We start from the raw sequence: 22,562 nt of genomic DNA, 5'->3' as shown, positions 1-22,562 counted from the left end.
CAGTATTTACTAGGAAAGATGTAACTGGTAGCGCAAACACTAATTTCATAGATATTATGGCTTCGAGTAAGGTTATTGTTTAAAATCAGATTGATGTGAAGAAAAAAAATAAGTACGAACTGGCACGGGATGAAGTGATGGCAAAAACTGTGAAGTTGATTCACAAATATGTAAAATCTGGGAAACACTGTGCTGGTGGATTCTTGGACCATTATAGCACAGCTGTCAGAGGTCCTTCAGCCCATCCTCTTGGGCCTGGGCAGCACTACATATGTTGAAGCAAGTTGGACATTCCTAATGTCCTCCTGTGAAGACCGTGCCAAAGGTTTCCTCTGTCAGTGAGACCACCAGGACAAAAGCAGTAGCATGTCAGAGAACCCTTCAGCTGACTGATCTTAATATGAAGAAGATGACATATGTAAATCATATTCAATTGTCAGCTTTGAATCAATTCCTTGGCTTTTTTTTCTCTACAATGTCCCTGGTTGGTCCTCTCCTCCATCATATCTGTTCAACTCTGGTGGAAATTGTCAGAATGGCATATGAGAGCACAACAGTTTTAATGTGCAGATGGAACACTGAGGGTCAGAGAGCGGAAGGTTCTTAAGATAATTCAACTGTGAGTGGAACAGTCAAGACTGGATCCCAGGCCTCCCGATATCCAAACTCGGGCTTCTTCCACCACTGCCCCACATTTCCCGCTCCACAATTCCTTCTCCATTGCCTTTCCCACACATTCTCCTCAGCAGGACGCCCCCCCACTCCAAATCAGGCAGCCACCTCCACTGACGTCCTGTCTAGCAAACTCACTTCAGACCTTTAAACTCATCAAGGGCCCGGGAAGCTGGTAACACTGGTCACCTCCAAGAGGATTGCTGGGTGCTTGAGAGACAGAGGTGGGAAGAATTTTTATTTTCGTATCTCTTGAAGTTTGAGACATGTGAAGGTATTACATATTCCAAAAATAAATGAATAAAAAACCAAAGAGTTCTGCTCCTTCCCTGAGCTAGATCTCAGAAATAATATTTGTTCAGCATTTTGACATCTTAATGCACTATCTTGTATGATGCATACAAGAGCTCCATGCAATAAGTTCCATTTTATAGATATGGACACTGGTCCAGAGATAGGGAGTTCCTTATTTGGGCTCATACAGTGAGCTGGTAATAAAATTTGGACTAAAATCTAGGTCCTTTGATTCCCAGTGCCTTGTTGCTTCGGTTGCCACATACACATAAAGTCATAATTTGTGCCAGATGGTCCTTGGATAGGCCTGAGACAATGTGTTCACGTTTGCCCTTAAATAGACATTTTCAAACTTTAACCTAAAGAAGTAGGACAAAAACTAGTCAAAGCTCGGGGTGCCTGGGTGGCTCAGTTGGATAAGCGACTGCCTTCAGCTCAGGTCATGATCCCAGGGTCCTGGGATCGAGTCCCGCATCGGGCTCCCCGCTCTGCGGGGAGCCTGCTTCTCCCTCTCCCACTCCCCCTGCTTGTGTTCCCTCTCTCGCTGTGTCTCTCTCTGTCAAATAAATAAATAAAATCTTTAAAAAAAAAAAAACTAGTCCAAGCTCAGCTTTGCACGTGGCAACTTCTTCTGCCTGGGCCCACCCCCTAAAAGACACTCTCTTTCCTCAGGAAGCCACAGACCTCTCAGCCACCTGGGGCCCACCCTTCCAGGATTCAGCCCTGTTGACTGAGCTTGGCACAGACATTCTAATGAGGCAACTTGGCAGCTGCAAGTAACATTCATCTGAGGGGGTCACTATTTCAGAGTCTGAAGGGTTTCTTTTTAGCCTCTGCAGCTGGTGTCTCTGAAATGGAGAAGTTTGTTCTTCTCCCAGGATGGGCAGCCCACAGATCTTGTGTCCCCGGAAGTCGCTTTTGCAAAGCAGGAACTGTGCTCAGCAAGAAGTGCTGGAATGGTGATGGGGGAGGAGGTGGGGAGTGGAAGAGCAGATGTATGCTGTATGCTGATCGACGCAGTGTTCCTGCTTCAAAATAGGTCCCCTCTCATCTGCTGTCATGGCAGTGCAAATAAACACCTCGCCCTGACAACTCTTCTTTTTTTCTAGCAGCCACCACCCAAGAACTCAAGATCTTAAGGTGGGAAAGTACTTGAGAGGTCACCAGATACCCTCTCTGCCTTCAGGTAAAACTGTGCCCAAACTGGCTCCAACTACTGGGGGAGGTCTTCAGGAGCAAGAGATCAGGTCATCTCTTCCAATTGCTCCCTAAGCTGCCTCACACAGGCTCTTAGCCTGCCACTTGATCATTGATGCCTTTCTGTTTCTGTGACCCTCAGCCCTAGCTGCCACCTAGAAACCATGTTCAATCAAGTCATGAGCTCATCCTGAAGAAACACTGTAGCCAATGGGAATGGCTGAGGTCGGGCTAGAGCCAGGAGGATGGCCTACATGGCCTCAGCAAATCTGAGCCAATGCCAGGAGTTCGGACTCGGGCAGCAAATTCATTCCTGGCCAGTATCCTTCTTTCTCTTCCTCTCCAAACAGGGTATCCCCTCCAGACAGCTGTGTCCTCCTCAATGAAAGAGAATTGTTCCCAGAATGCCACTAACTTGCCCACCCCCAAGTAGGACACCAGGGGCAGAAGGCAAAGAAACTTGTTAGAAAAAGGAGAGAATTTTTCCCTTCAAGGCTATATGTTTTCCCTCAGTCCTAACTCACCCGATCAGAAGCCTTTCAGATAAAACAAGTGTTGGTACTATCACAGACATGAATCCGAAGTGTCATGTCTCTCTCCTTTACCTTCCGTTTACTTATTCCTTTTCCCAGCATACCTCCCACCCCTAATATACTTCCTGGGGGAGAGTAGGCACCTGAGAACAAGGGAAGCATATGGATGGCTGCCACTTGCTGATAGTTCTTTAGGGAAATCCTCCCCTGGCTCCCTGACCAGAGAAAACCCTCCATCTGAGAAATAAAGAAGTTCTGCATGCTCACTCCCTCCCAGAAGGAAAGACTGGAGGAGGTCAGGAAATGCCCACTGGAGGGAGACAGAGGATGTTTCCAGATTTTGCGTCTCAGCCATTGATAGGTCAGGAACCAGATCAGCCAGCTCATGAGTACCACTGAGAAGCTCAGCCCCATGCATGACACCTGTGACCCCCACCTCACACACTTACCGGTGTTCTTCCTCCTCTGCAGCAATGGGAAGCACTGCAAAGGAAACAGAGAAAAAATCAACACATTGCAGAGACCCATGCAATGTCAGAACTGGAAGGAATCTCTGAAGTCAGAAAGTTCCATCTACTCATTTTGCAGAAAGACACACTGAGGCTTACAGAAAAGGAAAATGAAGTACAATAGAAGCCAAGTCGAGCCTAGAAACCCGGACTCCTGCTGCCTGATCCATAGTACTTTCTCCCACTCCACTGACTGACTCCTCTGGTTCACTTCACTCTCATGGATTGGGGAGTGTCCCTAAGTCGGGAGTTGGAGACAGTCTGCACAGCTCACAGTGCTGTTCCAAGAACCGACGGTAAGGATTATCAAAGAATCAGTTAACATTTGCTTGGCAACATACCGTCATTAGTTAGAAGCAAAGTATGTTGGTGGGAAGAGCAGTATTTAGAATTGGAAAACTCAAGTTCAGGGCTACCTTATTATGTAACACTGGACATACCTTCTTGAGCCTCAGTTTCTGCATCCCTAAGACTACGATGGTAATAATCCCAACCTCACAGGCTTTGTGAGACATTAATTTACATGAAAGCACTTTTTAAAATAAAACACATTATAGGGGCGCCTGGGCGGCTCAGTTGGTTGGGCGACTGCCTTCGGCTCAGGTCATGATCCTGGAGTCCCTGGATCGGGTCCCGCATAGGGCTCTCTGCTCGGCGGGGAGTCTGCTTCTCCCTCTGACCCTCCCCCCTCTCATGTGCTCTCTCATTCTCTCTCTGTCAAATAAATAAATAAAATCTTAAAAAATTAAAATAAAATAAAACACATTATAAAGTCTTTCATTCAATAAATATTTTTAGAGCACCAGTACCCTATAGAGCACTATGCATTATGCTAAAGCTCTAGCAGTCATCTAGACAGATAAGGTCCCTGTTCTCATAGAGCAGGGACAAACAATGAATAGGTAAACAAATAAATAAGGAACTTTCAGACATCACTAAGAACCAAGAAGGAGAAACTAAAAAAACAGGATGAGGGGGCGCCTGGGTGGCTCAGTTGGTTGGGTGACTGCCTTCAGCTCAGGTCATGATCCTGGAGTCCCTGGATCGAGTCCCGCATCAGGCTCCCTGCTCGGCAGGGAGTCTGCTTCTCCCTCTGACCCTCCCCCCTCTCATGTGCTCTCTCTCTCTCATTCTCTCTGTCTCAGATAAATAAATAAAATCTTTAAATAAATAAATAAATAAATAAATAAATAAATAAATAAATAAATAAATAAACAAACAGGATGAGGTAGGGAGTAATAGGGTAGGAAAAATAGGGATAATTGCTTTAGAAAAGGTGGTCAGAGAGGGTGTCTTAGAGGAGCTGAAATTTTTTTTAAGTTTTTAGTTTCATCCTAATTAGTGAACATATTAGTTTCATGTGTACAATATAGCGATTCAACAATGCCATATTATCAACCAGTGCTCGTCACCACGAGTGCACTCCTTAATCCCCATCATCACCCCTATCCCCCTCCCCTCTGGTAACCATCAGTGTGTTCTCTATAATTAAGAGTCTGTTTCTTGGTTCTCTCTCTTTTTTTCCCCCTCTGCTTATTTATTTTGTTTCTTAAATTCCACATATGAGTAAAATCACATGGTATTTGTCTTTCTCTAACTGACTTATTTCATTTAGCATAATACTCTCTAGCTCCATCCATGTCATTGCAAATGGCAAGATTTCATTCTTATCTATGGCTGAGTAATATTCTATTATATATATAATATATATTATATATACCATATCTTACGTTGTGTGTGTGTATGTGTGTATATATATATATATATATATATATACCATATATTCTTTATCCATTCATAAGTCAATGGATACTTGGGCTGCTTCCATAATTTGGCAATTGTAAATAATGTTGCTATGAACATAAGGTTGCATGTATCCTTTTGAGTTAGTCTTTTTGTATTCTTTGGGTAAATACTGAGCAGTGTAATTGCTAGATCATAGGGTAGTTCTATTTTTACTTTTTGAGAAACCTCCTTACTGTTTTCCAGAGTGGTTGCACCAGTTTACATTCCCACCAACAGTGTGTGAGGGTTCCTTTTTCTCCACATCCTCACCAACACCTGTTGTTTCTTGTGTTGTTCATTTGAGCCATTCTGTCAGGTGTGAGGTGATATCTCACTGTAGTGTTGGTTAGCATTTCCCTGATGATAAGTGATGATGAACATCTTTTCATGTGTCTGTTGGCCATCTGTATGTCTTCTTTGGAGAAATGGCTGTTCATGTCTTCTGCCCATATTTTTTGAATTATTTGTTTTATGGGTGTTGAGTTTCATAAGTTCTTTATATTTTTTTGGATACTAACCCTTTATCAGATATGTCATTTGCAGTGTCTTCTCCTATTCTGTAGGTTGCCTTTTAGTTTTGTTGATTGCTTCCTTTGCTGTGCAGAAACGTTTTGTTTTGATGTAGTCCCAATAGTTCATTTTTGCTTTTGTTTCCCCTGCCTCAGGAGACATATCTACAAAGTTCCTATAGCCAACGTCAAAGAGGTTACTGCCTGTGCTCTCTTCTAGGATTTTGATGGTTTCTAGTCTCACATTTAGGTCTTTAATCCACTCTGAATTTATTTTTGTGTATGGTGTAAGAAAATGGTCCAGTTTCATTCTTTTGCATGTTGCTCTCCAGTTTTCCCAAAACCATTTGTTGAACAGACTTTTTCCCATTGGATATTCTTTCCTGTTTTGTCAAAGATTAATTGATCATATAGTTGTGGGTTTATTTCTGGGTTTTATATTCTGTTCTATTGATCTATGTGTCTATTTTTGTGCCAGTACCATACTGTTTTGATTACTGCAGCTTTGTAATATAACTTGAAGTCCAGAATTGTGATGCCTCCAGCTGTGCTTTTCTTTTTGAAGATTGCTTTGGCTATTTGGGGGTCTTTGTGGTTCTATACAAATTTTAGGATTGTTTGTTCTAGTTACATGAAAAATGCTGGTGGTATTTTGATAGGGATTGCATTAAATGTGTAGATTACTTTGGGTAGTATAGACATGTTAAAAATATTTGTTCTTTCAATCCATGAGCACGGGATGTCTTTCCACGCCTGTCATCTTCAATTTCTTTCATCAATGTTTTATAGTTTTCAGAGTACAGGTCTTTCACCCCTTTAGTTAGGTTTATTCCTATTCATTATGTTAGGTGCAACTGTACAAGGGATTGTTTTCTTAATTTCTTCCTCTGCTGCTTCATTATTGGTATATAGAAAGGCAACAGATTTCTGTACATTGACTTTCTATCCTGTGACTTTACTGAATTCGCATATCAGCTCTTGCAAGTTTTGGGTGGAGTGTCTCATATGTTTTATGTAGAGTATCACGTCATCTGCAAATAGTGAAAGTTTTACTTCTTCCTTACTGATTTGGATGCCTTTTATTTCTTTTTGTTGTCTCATTGCTGTGGTTAGGGCTTCCAGTATTACGTTAAATAAATGTGGTGGGAATGGAAATCCTTGTCTTGTTCATGATCCTAGGGAGAGAACTCTGTTTTTGCCCATTAAGGATGATGTTAGCTGTGGGTTTTTCATAGATGGCCTTTATTATGTTGAGGTATGTTCCCTCTAGCCCTACTTTGTTGAAGGTTTTCATCATGAATGGTTGCTGTACTTTGTCAAATGTTTTTTCTGCGTCTATTGAAATGATCACATGGTTTTTATCCTTTATTTCATTGATGTGATGTATCACATTGATTGATTTGCAAATATTGAACCACCCTTGCAACCCAGGAATAAATCCCACTTGATTTTGGTGATTGATCTTTTTCGATGTATTGTTGGATTTGGTTTGATAGTATTTTGTTGAGAATTTTTGCATCCATGTTCATCAGGGATATTGGCCTGTAGTTCTCTTTTTTAGTGGAGCCCTTATCTGGTTTTGGTATCTTGGTATCAGGGTAATGCTGGCCTCATAGAATAAATTTGGAAATTTTCCTTCCTTTTTATTTTTTGGAATAGTTTAAGAAGAATAGGTATTAACTCTTCTTTAAGTGTTTGGTAGAATTGGCCTGTGAAGCCATCTGGCCCTGGACTTTGGTTTGTTGGGAGTTTTTTGATTACTGATTCAATTTCTTTGCTGGTTATTGGTCTGCTCAAATTTTCTATTTTTTCCTGTTTCAGTTTTGGTAGTTTATATGTTTCCAGGAATTTATCCATTTCTTCTAGTTTTTCCAATTTGTTGGCATATACTTTTTAATAATATTCTCTTAAAATTGTTTGTATTTTCATGGTTCTGGTTGTTATTTCTCCTCTCTCATTTGTGATTTTGTTTGTTTGAATCTTTTCTCTCTGCTTTTCTTTATAAGTCTGGATAGACTTTTATCAATTTTACTGATTTTTTTTTTTTCAAAGAACCAGCTCCTGATTTCATTGATCTGTTCTACTGTGGGTTTTTTTTTTTTTTTTTTTGGTTTGTTTTTTAGTTTCTATATCATTTATTTCTGCTCTAGTCTTTATTATTTCCTTCCTTCTGCTAATTTTAGGTTTTGTTTGTTGTTCTTTTTCCAGCTCCTTTAGGTATATGGTTAGGTTGTTTATTTGAGATTTTTCTTGCTTCTTGAGGTAAGCCTGTATTGCTATATACTACCCTCTTACAGATGCATTTGCTGCATCCCAAAATCTTTGGACGGTTGTGTCTTCATTTTCATTTGTTTCCATACGCTTTTATTTCTTCCTTTTTGCTTAGTAGCATGTTATTTAATCTGCATGTATTTGTGGTCTTTCCAGATATTTTTTTGTGGTTGACTTCTAGTTTCATAGCGTTATGATCAGAAAAAATGCATGGTATGACTTTGATCTTCTTGACATTATTGATGATTGTTTTGTGGACTAATATGTGATCTATTCTGGAGAATGATCCATGTGCACTTGAAAAGAATATGTGTTTTGCTGTTTTAGGATGGAATGTTCTGAATATATCTGTCAAATCCATCTGTTCCAATGTGTCATTCAAAGCCATTGTTTCCTTGTTGATTTTCTGTTTAGATGATCTGTCCATTGATGTAAGTGGGGTGTTCAAGTCCCCTACTATTACTGTATCATTGTTGATAAGTTCCTTTATGTTTGTTTTTAACTGTTTTATGTATTTGATGGTCCTATGATGGGTGCATAAATATTTACAATTGTTATATCTTCTTGTCGAATTGTCCCCTTTATTATTATACAGAGGACCTGAACTTTGAACCAGAGGCCTGCATGATAAGACAGAGCCAGTAATGTGACAACCTGGGTGCAGAATATTCCAGACAGAGGTTGAAGAGAGAAGCAAGGGCTTTTGAGGGCCAGGGGAATAATTGGGGCTTTGATTTAAATTACATTAGGAAGCCATTGGAGGGTGTAGAGGAGAATGACAGTATCTGATTTTCACTTTAAAAAGATCATTCTCTGGCTGCTGTGTGGGAAATGCATTGCGGAGCTAGAGTGAAAGCAGGGAGACCTTTTAGGAGGCTTTTGCAGTAGTTCAGGAAAGCAATGTCGAGATGTTACTTCGAAAGAAGGGTTTCTCTTATGCAGCCAATCAAAAGCTTATGCGGAAAGGAGTTGTCATAGTATTTGTCATCTCTCTTATCCCCTGAACAATGATTGCCACACCAGGTGCAGACACTTGACTACAGTGATTTCTAGTCTTAGGAGATTAGTCTCAGCCCTAGATCACTTTAAAATGGCTAAAGTTCAGCTCCACCCTGGTAGACCACAAGACAACCTGGTGAACCTTCAACCCACAACTGGCCACAGAAGACAGGAGGGGTGGGAGGTGTTCCCCTAAGGGTTCATTGACAAGAACCTTGAGGGATGCTAGTATGAGAGAGATGGCAAATTATAGAATGAGATAGGTGTAAAAAGAGGAGAAAGACCAACCAAGAGGGACGGATATGGTATTCTCCTACAAGCTACAAAGGGACCAATGATTAACAAGTCAATATAATTCTCAGTGGTGGACAGAAGGGGAGTAAAAGAAAAGGATAAGGGAGTGGGAGAGAAGGAGGAAGTAGTCCCCTATGAGGTCCTAAATGTGACCATTCTGGGAAATTAGGAGATGAACTGATGGGTGGAAAAGACTGTAACTCTGCAGTCCTGTTCTATTCACATTAAATTCCCTCTTCTCCCACCCTATCCCCCAACCCATCATGGGTGCAACAGATTAAAGATAGATCAAGAGCTAATTAAGCTTTAATTTTACACGGAATTTACAGTTTACAAATAAGTGACCTTGTTCGTCACACACATTCCACATGGTAGGTTTTTTATCCTCATGTAGCACATGAGGAAAATGAGGTCCAGAGAAGTGAAATGACTTACCCAAGGTCACACAGCTAGTAAATATCAGAACCAAGTTTATACTTTAGGCCTATGGAGCTTCCAATTTTATTGTATCCTATTCTTTTCTCCCTGGGGTCCAGAATAACCTGAACTGGGCCAGGGCTATGAGTTCCACTCTGCTTTGGACCCTGATCTTAGTAGCTGAGAACCTTACAGGGAAAGGTGAGGCATAAACTTCTATATCAGAGAGTTCTGCTGTAGAGTGGAGGCTCTTTTTGTTTCCTGTTGCAGAACATATTCCTCACACTTGGGGCTGTTCTGAACCCAGGAGTCTAGCAGTTACAGAGACAGCCACTCTGGAAGAGACCAGGATTAGTGGTGACAGTGTTCCCATCATTCATTCATTCATTCATTCACTCCCCACAAGCTTCTTCAGGGCCAGCCCTGTGCTAGGTATTCAGGGATTCAGACAAATCAGGCACATTCCCTGCCATTGAGTAATTCACAGCCAAGTGGGTGGGAGGGGAAGCCACATGCACATATCATCACAATTCCATGTAAGTGCTATTGGAAAGTATAAAACCTTGTGGATCTGAGCAAATGGAGTAATTGGTTGCTGGTAGTGCGGATGCATTGTCACGAGGGCCTTCATGAAGGAAGCAGCATTTAGAACAGGTCTTAAAGTTGTTCATGAGGAAGACAAGAGGGCAAAGAGCACGGCAGGTAGAAAGAAGAGCATAGAAAGGGGCAAGGAGGTATAAAAGCATGTGGTTTGTGGAAGTGTATAGTCTGGCTGGAGAGCAGAGTAAGAAATGAGTCTGGAACAGGGGTAGGGACCAGGTTATGGACCTTGTAGGTCATGTGAAGGAACTTGAACTTTATCCAGAGCCCAGTGGGGAGCCATTGAAGGGGCTTACAGAGAAGGGTACTGTAGTCAGATTTATACTTCAAAATGTTATTTTACCTGTTGAGTGAAAAAATAGATTGGGAATGGGACTGGAGGAGGTTAGAGAAAACTAGAGACAGAGAGGCCAGAGCAGATTGGAGCAGTGGTCTTTGGGACAGAAAAGGAAAGGACCAATATATGAACTATTTATATGAGGATGAATCCAAAGTTTCTGGCCTATGCAACTGGGTGGATAACAGGGCTATTAACTGAGGTCAGGAATGGAGGAACCAGCATGGTTGGGGGTAGAGGGAAAGAGAGTCTTCCTTTTGTAATGAATCACAGTTTTGAACTTGTTGGATTTGAGGGGTCTGTGGAGAATCTGTTCAGAGCTGTCCAGAAGGCAATGTGGTAGACCTACAGAAGCAAAGTCACACAGAAGCAGGTATGGTCCCTGCCCTTGAGGATCTTGCAGTCTAGTGGGCAATAGAGTCGCCAGCATAAAAAGACAAATCAGGAGTTTTTGAGAGAAACAGGGAATCATGTTGAAAGTGTGAAAAAGAGAGAACACAAGCTAAAAAGGGGATGGGAGCAGAAACCTGGTTGCTGGGTGAGAAGGTGGGAGGTCTAAGCGGGGTGGTTTTGGAGGCAAGCTGCAAAGGCAGACCTTGTCCAAACCTGAGGAGTCCTCAGCAGTAAGTGGCCAGGATGGACCTCACTCTCTCCAGCAACCTCTCTGTTGGGCCTGCAAGTGCTATGACCAGCCCTTGCCCTGCTATCTGAGGGCAAGCCTGGAGACTTTTCAAACTTTCTTTGCCTAGTTTCTCTGCTCCCCCTCATCCCCTGGCCAGCCCTATGCCACAGGCCCAAGCCTGAGGCCAGTCATGAGAGCACGTTCTTCACATTCCAGCCTCCCCCAGCCCTATCAGCTAGGACACACAGAGCCTTATTCACAGCCTGACCCTCCCAGCCTCCAGAGTGGGCCCTCACCACCTCCACGTGGAGCCCCAGCTGGGGTTTTGCCAACACAGACTGTGGCCACTGTGGGAAGCAGGCTTTTCTGATTCCTCAAGAGCTTATTTCTCTGCATCTTAGGGTTTCTATGCTGGGATGGGGTGCAGTGGGTCCAGCCACTAGTATGTGCATGAGTATACATGTATGTCCTATACACTCAGCCAACTTCCTCTAGGCTAGGCCTAGAATAGGGGCTGTGTGGGGCTGGACACGTGTGGATAAGACACAGGCTGGGTCCTTAGAGGAGCTCACAGTCCAGTATGGAGACATCTGGATAATGAAGGGCATTGTGCGGGCTGAGTCTGGAATCATCCTGTCACCAGGTCCTAAATTGGAGCATTGGTGTCATGATGCCACTTTTAAACCCCATCCTGGAGGCCTGGGAACATGTGTGTCATGTTCAGGGTGTGATGTCTGCTGGGAGGGGGTGCTACAGCCCTGAGGAATGCCAGTCTTTTTCCTGGAAAGGAGAAAGGAGACCTGATTTAGAGTAAGACTCACCCACACAGGCATTCTGGGCCTGACCATGTGACTTTGACCAATTCTTTGCTGGTCCTCCAATTCTTTGTTGCCTATAATGATAAGAGAGTCCTTGACAATTCTCATCCTCCCATCACAGGGAGGAGGGTAAGGGACAACCCCAGCTGGGAAAGGGCAATGGAAGACATGATTTCTAGAAGGTCTTTGTAGAACACAGAGTCTGGGACAGCCTTGTGAGGAATCCCCAGAGGGTCTACTTCCTTTGTCCCCTCTCTGAAGGTACAAGCTGTCCCATGCTAGCTAGGAGTGTGGCCCCAGAAAGCCTGACTGTCCTTTCCTAGCCACCAGGACTATGGTGGTCTCATATCTACTCACCAACCTCCCAAAAAGAGTACCTGACCTGTAGCCTCGGGAATGCTGAACTACATATCATTTTATAACTCCTCCCATGACAAAGTCCTGCTGCCTTGAACTCTTTTCACCTTAGTTCCTTCCTGCCCGTTGTGGAAGGGTCTCATTTCCTCCTCTCTCACTCCCCACTTCTCACCTGGCCAGCAGGGTTGTTCCAGGCCCAGCCCTTTGCCTTTGGGCCTCTTTCCCCCAGCCTTCTGTCCTTCCTTACTGTCCTTCCACCTCCACAGCAGGCGAGAGAGCTCGAGCCAGGGAGAAGAGTGAGCAGCTGCAACCCCCAGGGGTTCTCTGGATAATCTCAGGAATGTCATATCCCTAAATCTTGACTTTCCCACCAACCAACAGAGACCCTCCTTCCTGCCCAGAGCTTGAGAGTCCTTCCAGGAGGGGGGCCTTGGATGGTGTGAGTGCAGGGAAAGACTGAAGGGGAGAGACACAGTGGTTCCAGGGTGGAGCAAAGCCTCTTTTCTAGACTCTGCAACTAGTTCAACAAGGGGTGGGAGAAGGGGTGGGGAGAAAAGAGGGGAATCCACCTAAACAGCCCACTTCCTGAGCCTCAGGGTAGTAACACCAGGTTTCCTACTGTCTTTTTACTTCCAGAGGATGTTCCCAAGTCCAGGCTCTCCTCAGGCAGGTAAATCTTATTTTTCAGATGAGGAAACTCAGAGCACAAACCGTGGGCCCAGGATCACCTAGAGCAACCAATCAACTATCTTCAAATTTAACTCAGATTTACTGAGCACCTACTCTGTGGCAGGCCCTTTCATATATGTCATCGTTGCAATCAATTATGAAGTAGAGAATATTCTCCCCATGTTGTACATGAGGAAACTGGGGCTCAGAGAGGGGAAGTAGAGGCTGACCCTGGGCTAGCAGATTGGTGTCCTATTTCCAGCAGCTACTGGATTATATCATTATACCATATTCTTCTCCCAAGGTCCAAGGGTGATGCAGCCCCAGGCAGAGGAGAGTCCAGGGAAAGTCAGCCCACACCAATTTCCAGGACCTCAAACCCCATTCCCCAAGTTCAGGGCTTCCTTTCCTCTAACCCTTGGCAACCCCAGCCTTGGAACTGCCAGTTGAACTGGACTCCAAGGTCCCTGGTTGCAGCAACAGCAGCTTCAAGGGTGGGCCAGAAAGGTGGGGGTCAAGGAGCTCCATTCCTCCACCCCTTTGTGAAACCTCTGACCCCATATCCCAGCATAGGCCACTTAAGCTCTGCTCCCTGTTATTGTTCCTAGTGACTTGGAAATGCAGGCCAGGCCCTGGCTCCCAGAGCTTGCCAAGCCTCCAGCTGTCCTCAGGCCCTACTGGCTGCTGGGAGGACCAACCTCCATGGCAGGCTCATTCTCCTGCGCCTGAGCTCCCTTCCCCTTCCCCAGGGACCTTGAGTAGAAATCACTGACATTTGGGGAGCAGATTTTTTTTTCCACTTTGCTTGGAAGTTCAAAGAACTATATATGAAAAATGATGAGAGTGGCAGAGCTAGAAAGACTCTCAGAGATAAATCAGTCTAACATAGTCATTTTATAGGTGGAGAAACTGAGCAGAGATTATATAAACACAGTGGATAGAATATGGACTTTGGACCTGGATTACATGGGTTTAAAATCCCAATAATGGCTGTGTGACCTTGGGTAAGTTTCCTAACTTTTTTTTCTGTGTTTCAGTAAAATGAGGATGATGGGAATAATAGCCTTGCAGTTATTGTGATGATAAACTGAGTTAATATATGTGAAGGGTATGGAACAGTGTCTACCACATAATGTGTGCTCTATAAATGTTAGCAATTAATATTAGTTTTAACTTGCTGTAGTGCTTTGGAGGGAAAAAAACAAACCTGGCATTGCCAATCCGCAACATTTTCCAGTTACTTCAGCCTTCACCAGCCATATTGTCAGATATGTCTTCCACCCCCCCCACCAGCCCCCACTCATACTCCTTTTGGTGCCAATGAAACTAAAGGTAAAGTAGGAATTAGTGTCCGAGACATAAGTCAGACACTCCCCTTCTCACCTCCGCAGTGCCCATCTCCATCTCTCCTAGTTCCCAGAACAAATACTGTCCAATCTCGTGAAGACTTGATCAAACAGTACCAATTGTGCTGAAATGGGGCAACTGGGAGAGAGGGACAAGGGCTAGGAGTTCAGATCAGGCAAATTCTGGAGGTCCCCATCTCCATCTCCAGGCTGGGCCCACTTTTAAGATTGTTCTGGCCATGCTGTTGCAGGAAGTACCGGGGACTCCAGTTTAGCCATTCGTTTGCCTTGAAGACTAGGTGGGAATTGCCATGCACTGTTGCTAGATAGACTAAAATTGTTAAGCAAACAGTTTCATGCCCTGGCATTTTCTGGACTGAATCAGTCATACCCACCAACAGGGCACTTGGGGGTTGTGAGTATGAAAAACTCTCATTTTACATCCACTAGACAGTAAGTTCCATGAGGTTAAAGACCCACAGCTATTTTATTAACCATTGTCTATCCCCTCAGGGCCTGATGCATAGTAGGCCCTGAATAAATATTGCTTGTTAATGACTGAAGGAATGAATTCCTCAAGGCTATTCCCAGCTTAAGGAAACCTCCCATTTTCTTCAAGATAACAATAAATAAACATGTCAACAGTCCTTGCCGTCATTATTTCATGCGTTCCTCACTACAACCTTGTGAGGTAGGAATTATGATTTTCCCCAGTGTACAAATAATAAAAACGGCTAATACTCACTAACTGGGTGCCAGGTGTTTTATACATGTCAACTCAGTTAAGCCTCATAACAACGTTATGAAGTGGGTACTATTATTAGCTCCATTTCACAGAGCAGGAAACTAAAGCTCAAAGGGCTGAAGTACTTTTCTCAAAGTCACACAGCTAGAAAGTTGTGGCTCAGAGAGTGAAGGGCTTGACTCCATGTTTTGTTACTCTAGGGACCCTGGTTTTTTCACTGCATCAGGAGAACCCTCAGTAAAGTTGAACTCCCACACACAAATTTGCAAGTTTCTCATTTTGACTCTTGCTCCCATAACTGTACACACCCAATTTCTACATCCAGGGCAAGTCCCCTGGCTCTCTGTGCCTCCTCTTTCTCTTGTCTCCAACCTTACTCCTCCTTGAAGAAGCCTCCCTCTTTTTCTCCATAGATCATCTCTTCAGATTCTGATCCAATTGTGCATCTACCATGTGTTGGGCTTGTAAATACATTATTTCCTTGGCAATTCCACTAAGTCTTATCCACTGAGGAAAGATGGCTTGCCCAAGACCACTCAGCTTAGATGTGGCAGAGGTGGGCACTACATCCAAGCCAGTCTGACTCCATGTCCAGTGTTCTTTCTGCCACACCAAGCTGCCTTCTGTTCTGAGCCAGGAAACTCCTCACAGAAAGCTTTCTAGATCACCCAGAAACCAACTCACAACTCTCTTTAAGTCCATGTGTGTCAATAACATTAGCACACCTGTTCTTTTACTTCATCCCATTGACCTGGGCCTCACAAATATGTAACATAGGCCAGCATCTAGGCAATTTACAATTAGCCACACAGGGACAAGCCAGAGTGTGGATTTTTCACCCATGTCAGGAGGCAGTACCCACCACTCAATCTGACTAAGCTGTGGAACTGCAAAGAGAGGTCCTGAGGGTGAAGACTCCTTCTATGGGGTATAAGGCCTTGCCCTCTCCTCTCTAAGTGGTTTTCCCATGACCTGGGAGAGTATATCATAATTCCTTTCTTTGGGTCCAGTAATTGAGAGGGGACTATATGTACAAGTCTCAGATGTACAAGTATACACCTACCACTTACACACACACACACACACACTGGTTAAGGCAGTGTCCTCAGACAAAACAGGCTATTTGAGGGGTGCCTGGGTGGTGCAGTTAGTTAAGCATCTGTCTTTTGGTTTTCACTCAGGTCATGATCTTGGAGCTGTGAGATTAAGCCTCATGTTGTGCTCCATGCTCAGTGGGGAGTCAGCTTGGGACTCTGTCTCTCTCTCTCTCTCCCTCTGCCCCCCTTTTCTTTCTCTCAAATAAATAAATAAATCTTAAAAAAAAAAAAAAGAAACAGGCTATTGGAGGAGGTGGTGAGCTCTACATCCCTGGAGGTATGCAACAATGTCTAGCCATCCTTTTGGCAAGATGTGATAAGACTCCTACATGGAATGTGGAAATGGCATCCAGATGCATTTAACAGTTTCTATACACTCATATGCTCTCCTGAATTCTCTACACTCCTTCCTGCCCCTCCCACAATGAATACACTCTGCATGTGGAAAATGGGTCTTGCTTGAGACAATAAGGGCCAAGGCCTGGAAAAGTAGAGACATCCTGGAGGCTGGGAGTACAACTGCTGAATCACCCAGTTACCATCACACTTTCACCCTATATCCTGCCAGGCTGATTCTGGACAAAGACTGGGAAATTGTGAGTTGGCCTGGGGACAGAAAGAGCCCCAGGGGTGAAGAAGCACACATGAGTATGTGCGCTCACATGAGTGTATATATGTACATAAATATGAGCGGGCAGAGGGAGAGTGAAAGTACACACCCATATGAACAGGCGCCTAGGAGCCACGTATAAGAACAGCCACATACAAGTCCCATGCACACTGTGGCAGTGAATTCATAGGAGAGGATGCTTGAGAATATGTCCTTGTGCACCTATGCACTTATATGCATGACTAAGTATGTGAGTATAGAGACTGGGGAAAAGTGTGGTGTCCCTTGTTGGACCATGACTGGATGGTTAAACTCTCTGAGGCTTCCCAGTTTACAAAGGACTTTTCTGTCCATAATTTGCTTTGCCTCCCATAGAAGCTCTGCAGGTAAGTGAGACAGGGGTATTACCATGTGTGGTTCTATGTGACACGTGTGTTAAAGTCCCACCTGGTATTGCCCTTAGATTCTACCGCAGACAAGTTGTGTTTGGATTTTGCCACAGAGGAAGGAAGGAGATTATGGTCTATTACATAGACCATGTGTGGACCCGGCTGTGTCCTGACTGCCCTACCTGTGACCTTGGGCACATCTCTTTCCGTCTTTGGGCCCCATCCATAGTTTAGAGGGAGGGAAGGGGGAGGAACGGGTGACCTCTATGGACCTTTCAATCTCTGATATTGTATCACTATCTGTTATAGGAGAAAACAGTTGAAAGACAGCAGGGAATACTGACCCTCTCAAAGTCACCTAGAGGTCATGGCTTAGATAGAGTTCCAGCCAGATTCTCCACCTTCCAGGTCAATGCCCTCCAGGAATAGATATGCCCACCTGATACAAAGAGAGTTCCATGAGAGAGGATCCAAATTCTGGTCACTTGTTACGTGCATTAACACCATGCTAAGTGCTGGTGTGTGTGCATGTTTGAGTGTGAGGCTGGAGTGGGGACCCATATGCATGCTTGGTTGTGGTTAAGAGCCCACTGATACCTTTCTGGCCCCTGCCGGCCTGTGGGGAAAACACATCAGACACATACGAAACTATTTATACTGGGTTCATCTCACATCCAAAGGTCTTATCCCTTGGCTGCCCCTAACCCCAGTGCAGCTCAAGCAGTCCTGGGCCCTGGCCTGGCATCTTGCTACCTTCTCAGTATCCCTGGCTTCTGAAGTAGCACTTTTCAGCACCCAAATGGGTTGCTTCTGGTCCTAGATTCACGCAGGGCCAGAGCATAGAGTGCTGAAGGGAAGTTGTGGCTAAGGAGCAGATAAGACCTGAGCTCTTAACCCTGGAGTTTCCAAATACAGAATAATCCTTGTTCTTTGCCTCGTGCCCCCTGTGTGTCATTTGGAAACCTGCTTCCAGCAAGTCATGTGTTGACCACCTACCTACTCCATGCCAAGCACCTTAAAGACACAAACTCCTCAAATCCTCATGGCATCTCTGTGAGGCAGGCACTGATTAGTATCATTTTTTTTAGATAAGAAAACGGAGGCTCAGAGAGGACTTGCTCAAAGGCACACAGCTAGTGTGTGTGTGTGTGTGTGTGTCTTTCTGTCTGTGCGTGTGTGTGTGTGTATCGGGGGGTGGAATTCAAACCTAAGTTTCTCTGCTTCCCCCCCTTCACACCTCTTCAGCTGATGGAGAGCACCATATGGTATGGGATGGTAGGGGGCTCGGTTTCTCCATTAGGACCACAAGAAGGTTGAATGAGATGATCTAAAAGATCCCTTTCAGCTATGGCAGACTCTGCTACAACCTGCCCCTCTCTGCACTCAGCTCTCCCACAGTCAGGCAACTGCTCACAAGGGGGCCTGGCTCAGAAAGGGAGGGTGGCTCAGAGCAGCCCATGCCCTTGACTGGGCTTATAAGGCCAGAAGGCTGCCTCTCTGACCGGGACCTCAAAGCAGTAGCATTGGAAAAGTAGCATGTATGTGGGTCTGGCAGGCTGCCTCTTAGCCCTGAGACATAACCATGTGTTGATTCACATCTGCCACAGCCCTGTGTGTGGGTGTGCATGCATACGTACCTTTGTGCCATGTGCATGATTTTGTATGTCTACGTGATTTTGTGTATGTGCCTAGGTCTGGGTGTGTCTGCATGCTTGTGCATGGGAGGGTATCTATTTGTGTACACGTGTGCCTGTCTGTGTATGTGCATGCAGGCATACGTGCGTGAGGTTACATGATAGTGGATGTGCACCGTCTGCATGTGGATGTGCATGTGCATGGGTTTGTCCTGATACGCATGTGTGTGCACATGTGAATGGTGTGTCTATGCACATGAGTGTGTAACTATAAACATATACACATGTGTACATCCTGTGTTTGTGGAAATGCATGAGAGAATGTGTCTGTGTGTGTGTATGTCAGTGTCTGGGACTGGGATAGAGGTCTCCAAGCCTTCTGGGGTGTGGGGGGGATTCTCCTGCCCTAACAATTTCTAAGAGCCTGACATGGGCAGGGAGTGTTTTCGGGGAGTCTAAGAGACTGAGGTAATGAATGCGAAGTGATTCCAATCCCTGCCAAGCACCCAGAATGGTTAGCCAGAGTAGAGGACAGTGGTACCAATCAGGTGTCAAATCTCACAGATACTTTTGCTTCCCTGCTGCCTTGTCCTTATTAGATCCATCTCCCATCCTCTCCTCCCCACCCAGCCTCATTGCCATCGCAGCCACCTTCCTAGCCTCAGCATCACCACTTGGGCCCTTCCACACCGGCGTGGAAGGCTGCTGCAGTGTATTTCTTAACAGTGTCCATTGAATTATATCCCTACTTCACTGAAATCCCCCTGATCCCCTAAAACAACAGTCTCTGGACTTTGGAATTTCATAGATGAGAAAGACAATTTTTAAATAAATAAATAAGGGAACAGAGCATTGCAAACTTTTTATTTTGCTGAGGACAGATATTTTTAAAGTCTCTTACTCTTGAACCCCACCTCATTGGAAAGCCGTAATAATCTCCAAATAAAGAATAGTCTTTTGAATTGACTTAATTTAGCTTTCTGAAAATTGTACTACATTATTCCCACTTTTCTCCCATTTCACCGCAGATGGGTGAGAATCTCATTTAGGACCCCCGCTAGGTAAAGACCACAGCCCCATGGATCAATTGCAAACCCTATGGGTGGCAGCCCCATTCCCCCCTCTCTAGCGTCTCTTCCCTCAGACCCTGTACTTGAGGCAACCCATGAAACCAGCCCCCCCAACTCACCACCACTTGACTGCCTCCAGACTCTTGCTCCCAAAGTTCCCTCTGCCAGGCATGCCTGGAATGCCCTTCCCCACTTTTTGGACTGACAAAGTCTTCCTTCAAGCCTCAGGCCCAGCCCAAATGTGACCTCCGGTGAAACCTTTCCAAGTCCCTTCTGGTGGAAGTGATTTTTCCCTCCAAGGGTCCCAGCCTTCTCTTCATCCTATTTTACAGCCAGGCTAGTTATTTAAAAGTTTCCCTACTGAATTAAACTGTGGGACGCCACATAGTGTCAAGAGAGGTATGGACTTAGGAGTTCAGATCCCAACTCTGCCAGGCATATCTGAGTGACCTTCCTTAATCTTTTACAGTGTCCCTTCTGCATCTATAAAAACAGGAAAACAATGGGTTTTGGTAAAGATTACCACCACAGTTAATGAACTGAAAGTGCCTCTGTCCGATACATAGCAGATGCTAAATAAATATCAATTTCTGGGATCTTGAGAGCAGAAATTATGCCCTGCACATCCTTGTGGGTCCTGTTGTGCTCATGTATTCCCCATGTCCAGGATATAGTAGGCATTCAACAAATATTTACTGACCGACTATCTAGCATAGTATCTAGTATATAGTAGGTGCTTGATAAAGATCTGTCACTTTTCCTACCTCCTCTTTGAGGACAGAAGCCATGTCCCTTTTTGTCTTCATGTAACTCCTATGGTGCCTAGCACAGAGCTTGATATATGTTGATGGAAACTAGTAATAGTAATCATAATAATAGTTACTGTTACTCAGATGGATGCTCTATGCAAAGCATCACGCTAGGAACTTAACACACATTATCTCTTTTATTTGCAAACACTTAGTATGGAAACAAAAATACCAACCTCATCGCCTTATTGAGGTTGGTACCACCACTGTCTTCATTTTAAAGCTGAGGAAACTGGGGCTCAAAGGGGCTAAGAATCTTGCCTTTGTGGCAAGGCCTGGGAAGCAATGGAGGCAAGTTTTATGATAGGCAGCTAGCCTACTTATTTTTATGGGAAAGCAGCAGACATTTACAGAGCTGGTTAAGTGACAAAAGCAAGACTTGAATCCAATTCTTTCTAGCTCCAAGGTAGTCTCAGAAGCCCATCTGCCTTCCAGCTGGCACACAGTGGTCCCCGGCTGCCTCCGTCCCCTCTGAGCCCTTCTGAGTGGAGCGGGCTGGGTCTGGGCAGCCACTTACCTTCACTTTCCTGAAGCAAGCCCAGAAAACGTCCAGCAGAGGCATGGTGGGGTGCAGGGAGCTGGCAGGGTCCAGCAGAGTTCTGCCGGGCACAGGCCTCTTTCTCTCTAGGGACTAGACTAGAGAGGATGCGGGCCTCTGTGAGAATCAGCCCTGGCCCTGTGCTCCATCAGCCGCCCCAGCACACCAGCGAGGGGAGACGCACAGAGCAGCCTGGTCTGAGCTCAGCTTGCCTCCTCTTCAGGCGCCTCCCAGAGGGCCCCAAGGAGGGAAGTAGGGAGGGAGGGAGGGAAGGAAGGAGGGAGAGAGAGGCTAGCTAAGGAGGAGGGACCAGGAGGCGGGTCACTGATTCAAACTCGGCACCGTTAACCAGTTGGCTGGGAGTGGAGAGCAATGCCAGTTGAAATTCCTTGAACATTACAGTTCCCAGGCTTGGAGTGTCCAGCCCGCCTGCCGGCTCACCCGTCACTCTGCCGCCGGCACTCTGGCATGCATGCCTTCTTGCCTCCTGCTGAATGACACACCAGCTCTCCCCAGGGGCCACTGGGGACAACCAAGACCACACAGGGGCTGTGGAAAGAGCCCAGGGAGGGGAACATTCAACCCAGGCAGGACCTAGGCCAAATGTGAAGGCGGTTGGTGGAAGCAGAAAAGCTATGAGCCTGGGGAACTTTCTCAGACATGAGACTCTGGGCCCTTGGTCACTGGGTCATTCTCCAACCCCCACTTTAAAGTTAAGAATCATGAATCACTCTGGCACCCTGGGGAGGCACTTTCCTTTCTGGACCTCAGTTTTCCTGGCTGTGCAATGAGAGGCAGGGTCACAGGTGTCTATGTCTCAAGTATGTATGACACCCGTTTGGGGTTAGGTACAGGGCAAAGTCTAGAAGAAACTGCATTCTGGACAACAATTACAGCGCCTCTCGGAACTCCTGTGCGGCCCATAAGCGGTCAGGTAACGTTCCAAAGCCAATCTGTGCCCACAAAGGCCATTTCATTGATCTGCCTGCCTCAGGGCATCATAACTCTCGCCCGCCTCAGATAACCCGGGTGGATGCCCTTTTCTGAACATCTGAGGAGATGATAGCTTTCCTCCTTTATCTAGTCCCATGCTCAGAAACCTGAGCATTCCAGGCTGAACTTCTGGATCTGTTCAGTCCGGAATGCTCAGGTTTCTGTTCAGCCTGGAATCTGAACTTGAACCTCCTGGAAACACTGAAGTCAGTTCTTCCAGCAAAAATAAAGTTAACGCTAGGCAGTTCTAGAGGTTTTATGGGCACGAAGCCACTAAGAAGCAGTGATTCTCCCCTCCCCCAAGCCTCAGCAGGCAGGGTGCTGTGGCTGGCAGCCAGAAGCCTCCTAGGAACCCCATGGCAAAGGGCCAGGCGTGAGTCTCTGGGGGCATGTGTCATCACAAGGCCCAGAATAACTTACTCCCCCCTGGCCTCACTTCCCTTTCAGA

The 22,562-nt window shown here is 45.2% G+C and overlaps 1 protein-coding gene across 11 annotated transcripts in view; it reads right to left on the bottom strand.

Moving 5' to 3' along the window:
* Positions 1 to 21,362, bottom strand: part of STARD8 (StAR related lipid transfer domain containing 8) — a 78,471-nt gene extending 57,109 nt beyond the window's left edge. For 3 of the 11 annotated variants that reach the window (XR_010406144.1, XR_010406142.1, XR_010406143.1), the window contains exons 1-2: positions 21,101 to 21,362; positions 3,146 to 3,179 (exon numbers count right to left, since the gene is read on the bottom strand). Coding sequence is in view for 6 of the 11 variants with exons in the window: in XM_064574183.1 (XP_064430253.1) it covers positions 3,146 to 3,179; positions 21,101 to 21,145 (79 nt within the window). In the remaining 5 variants the exon portion in view is untranslated. Of the gene's footprint in view, positions 1 to 3,145; positions 3,180 to 11,860; positions 11,932 to 21,100 lie in introns of those variants that run through there. The other 8 variants (XM_064574176.1, XM_064574177.1, XM_064574181.1 and 5 more) reach the window with 4 other exon arrangements.
* Between the last annotated feature and the right edge of the window lie 1,200 nt (positions 21,363 to 22,562).

The sequence above is a fragment of the Mirounga angustirostris genome, unplaced genomic scaffold, assembly GCF_029215605.1.
Source record: "Mirounga angustirostris isolate CCGP_5_RB_7025 unplaced genomic scaffold, mMirAng1.0.hap1 SCAF_11, whole genome shotgun sequence".
In the NCBI taxonomy this organism is placed as follows: Eukaryota; Metazoa; Chordata; class Mammalia; order Carnivora; family Phocidae; genus Mirounga; species Mirounga angustirostris.
This window is presented reverse-complemented; position numbering and strand designations above follow the sequence as displayed.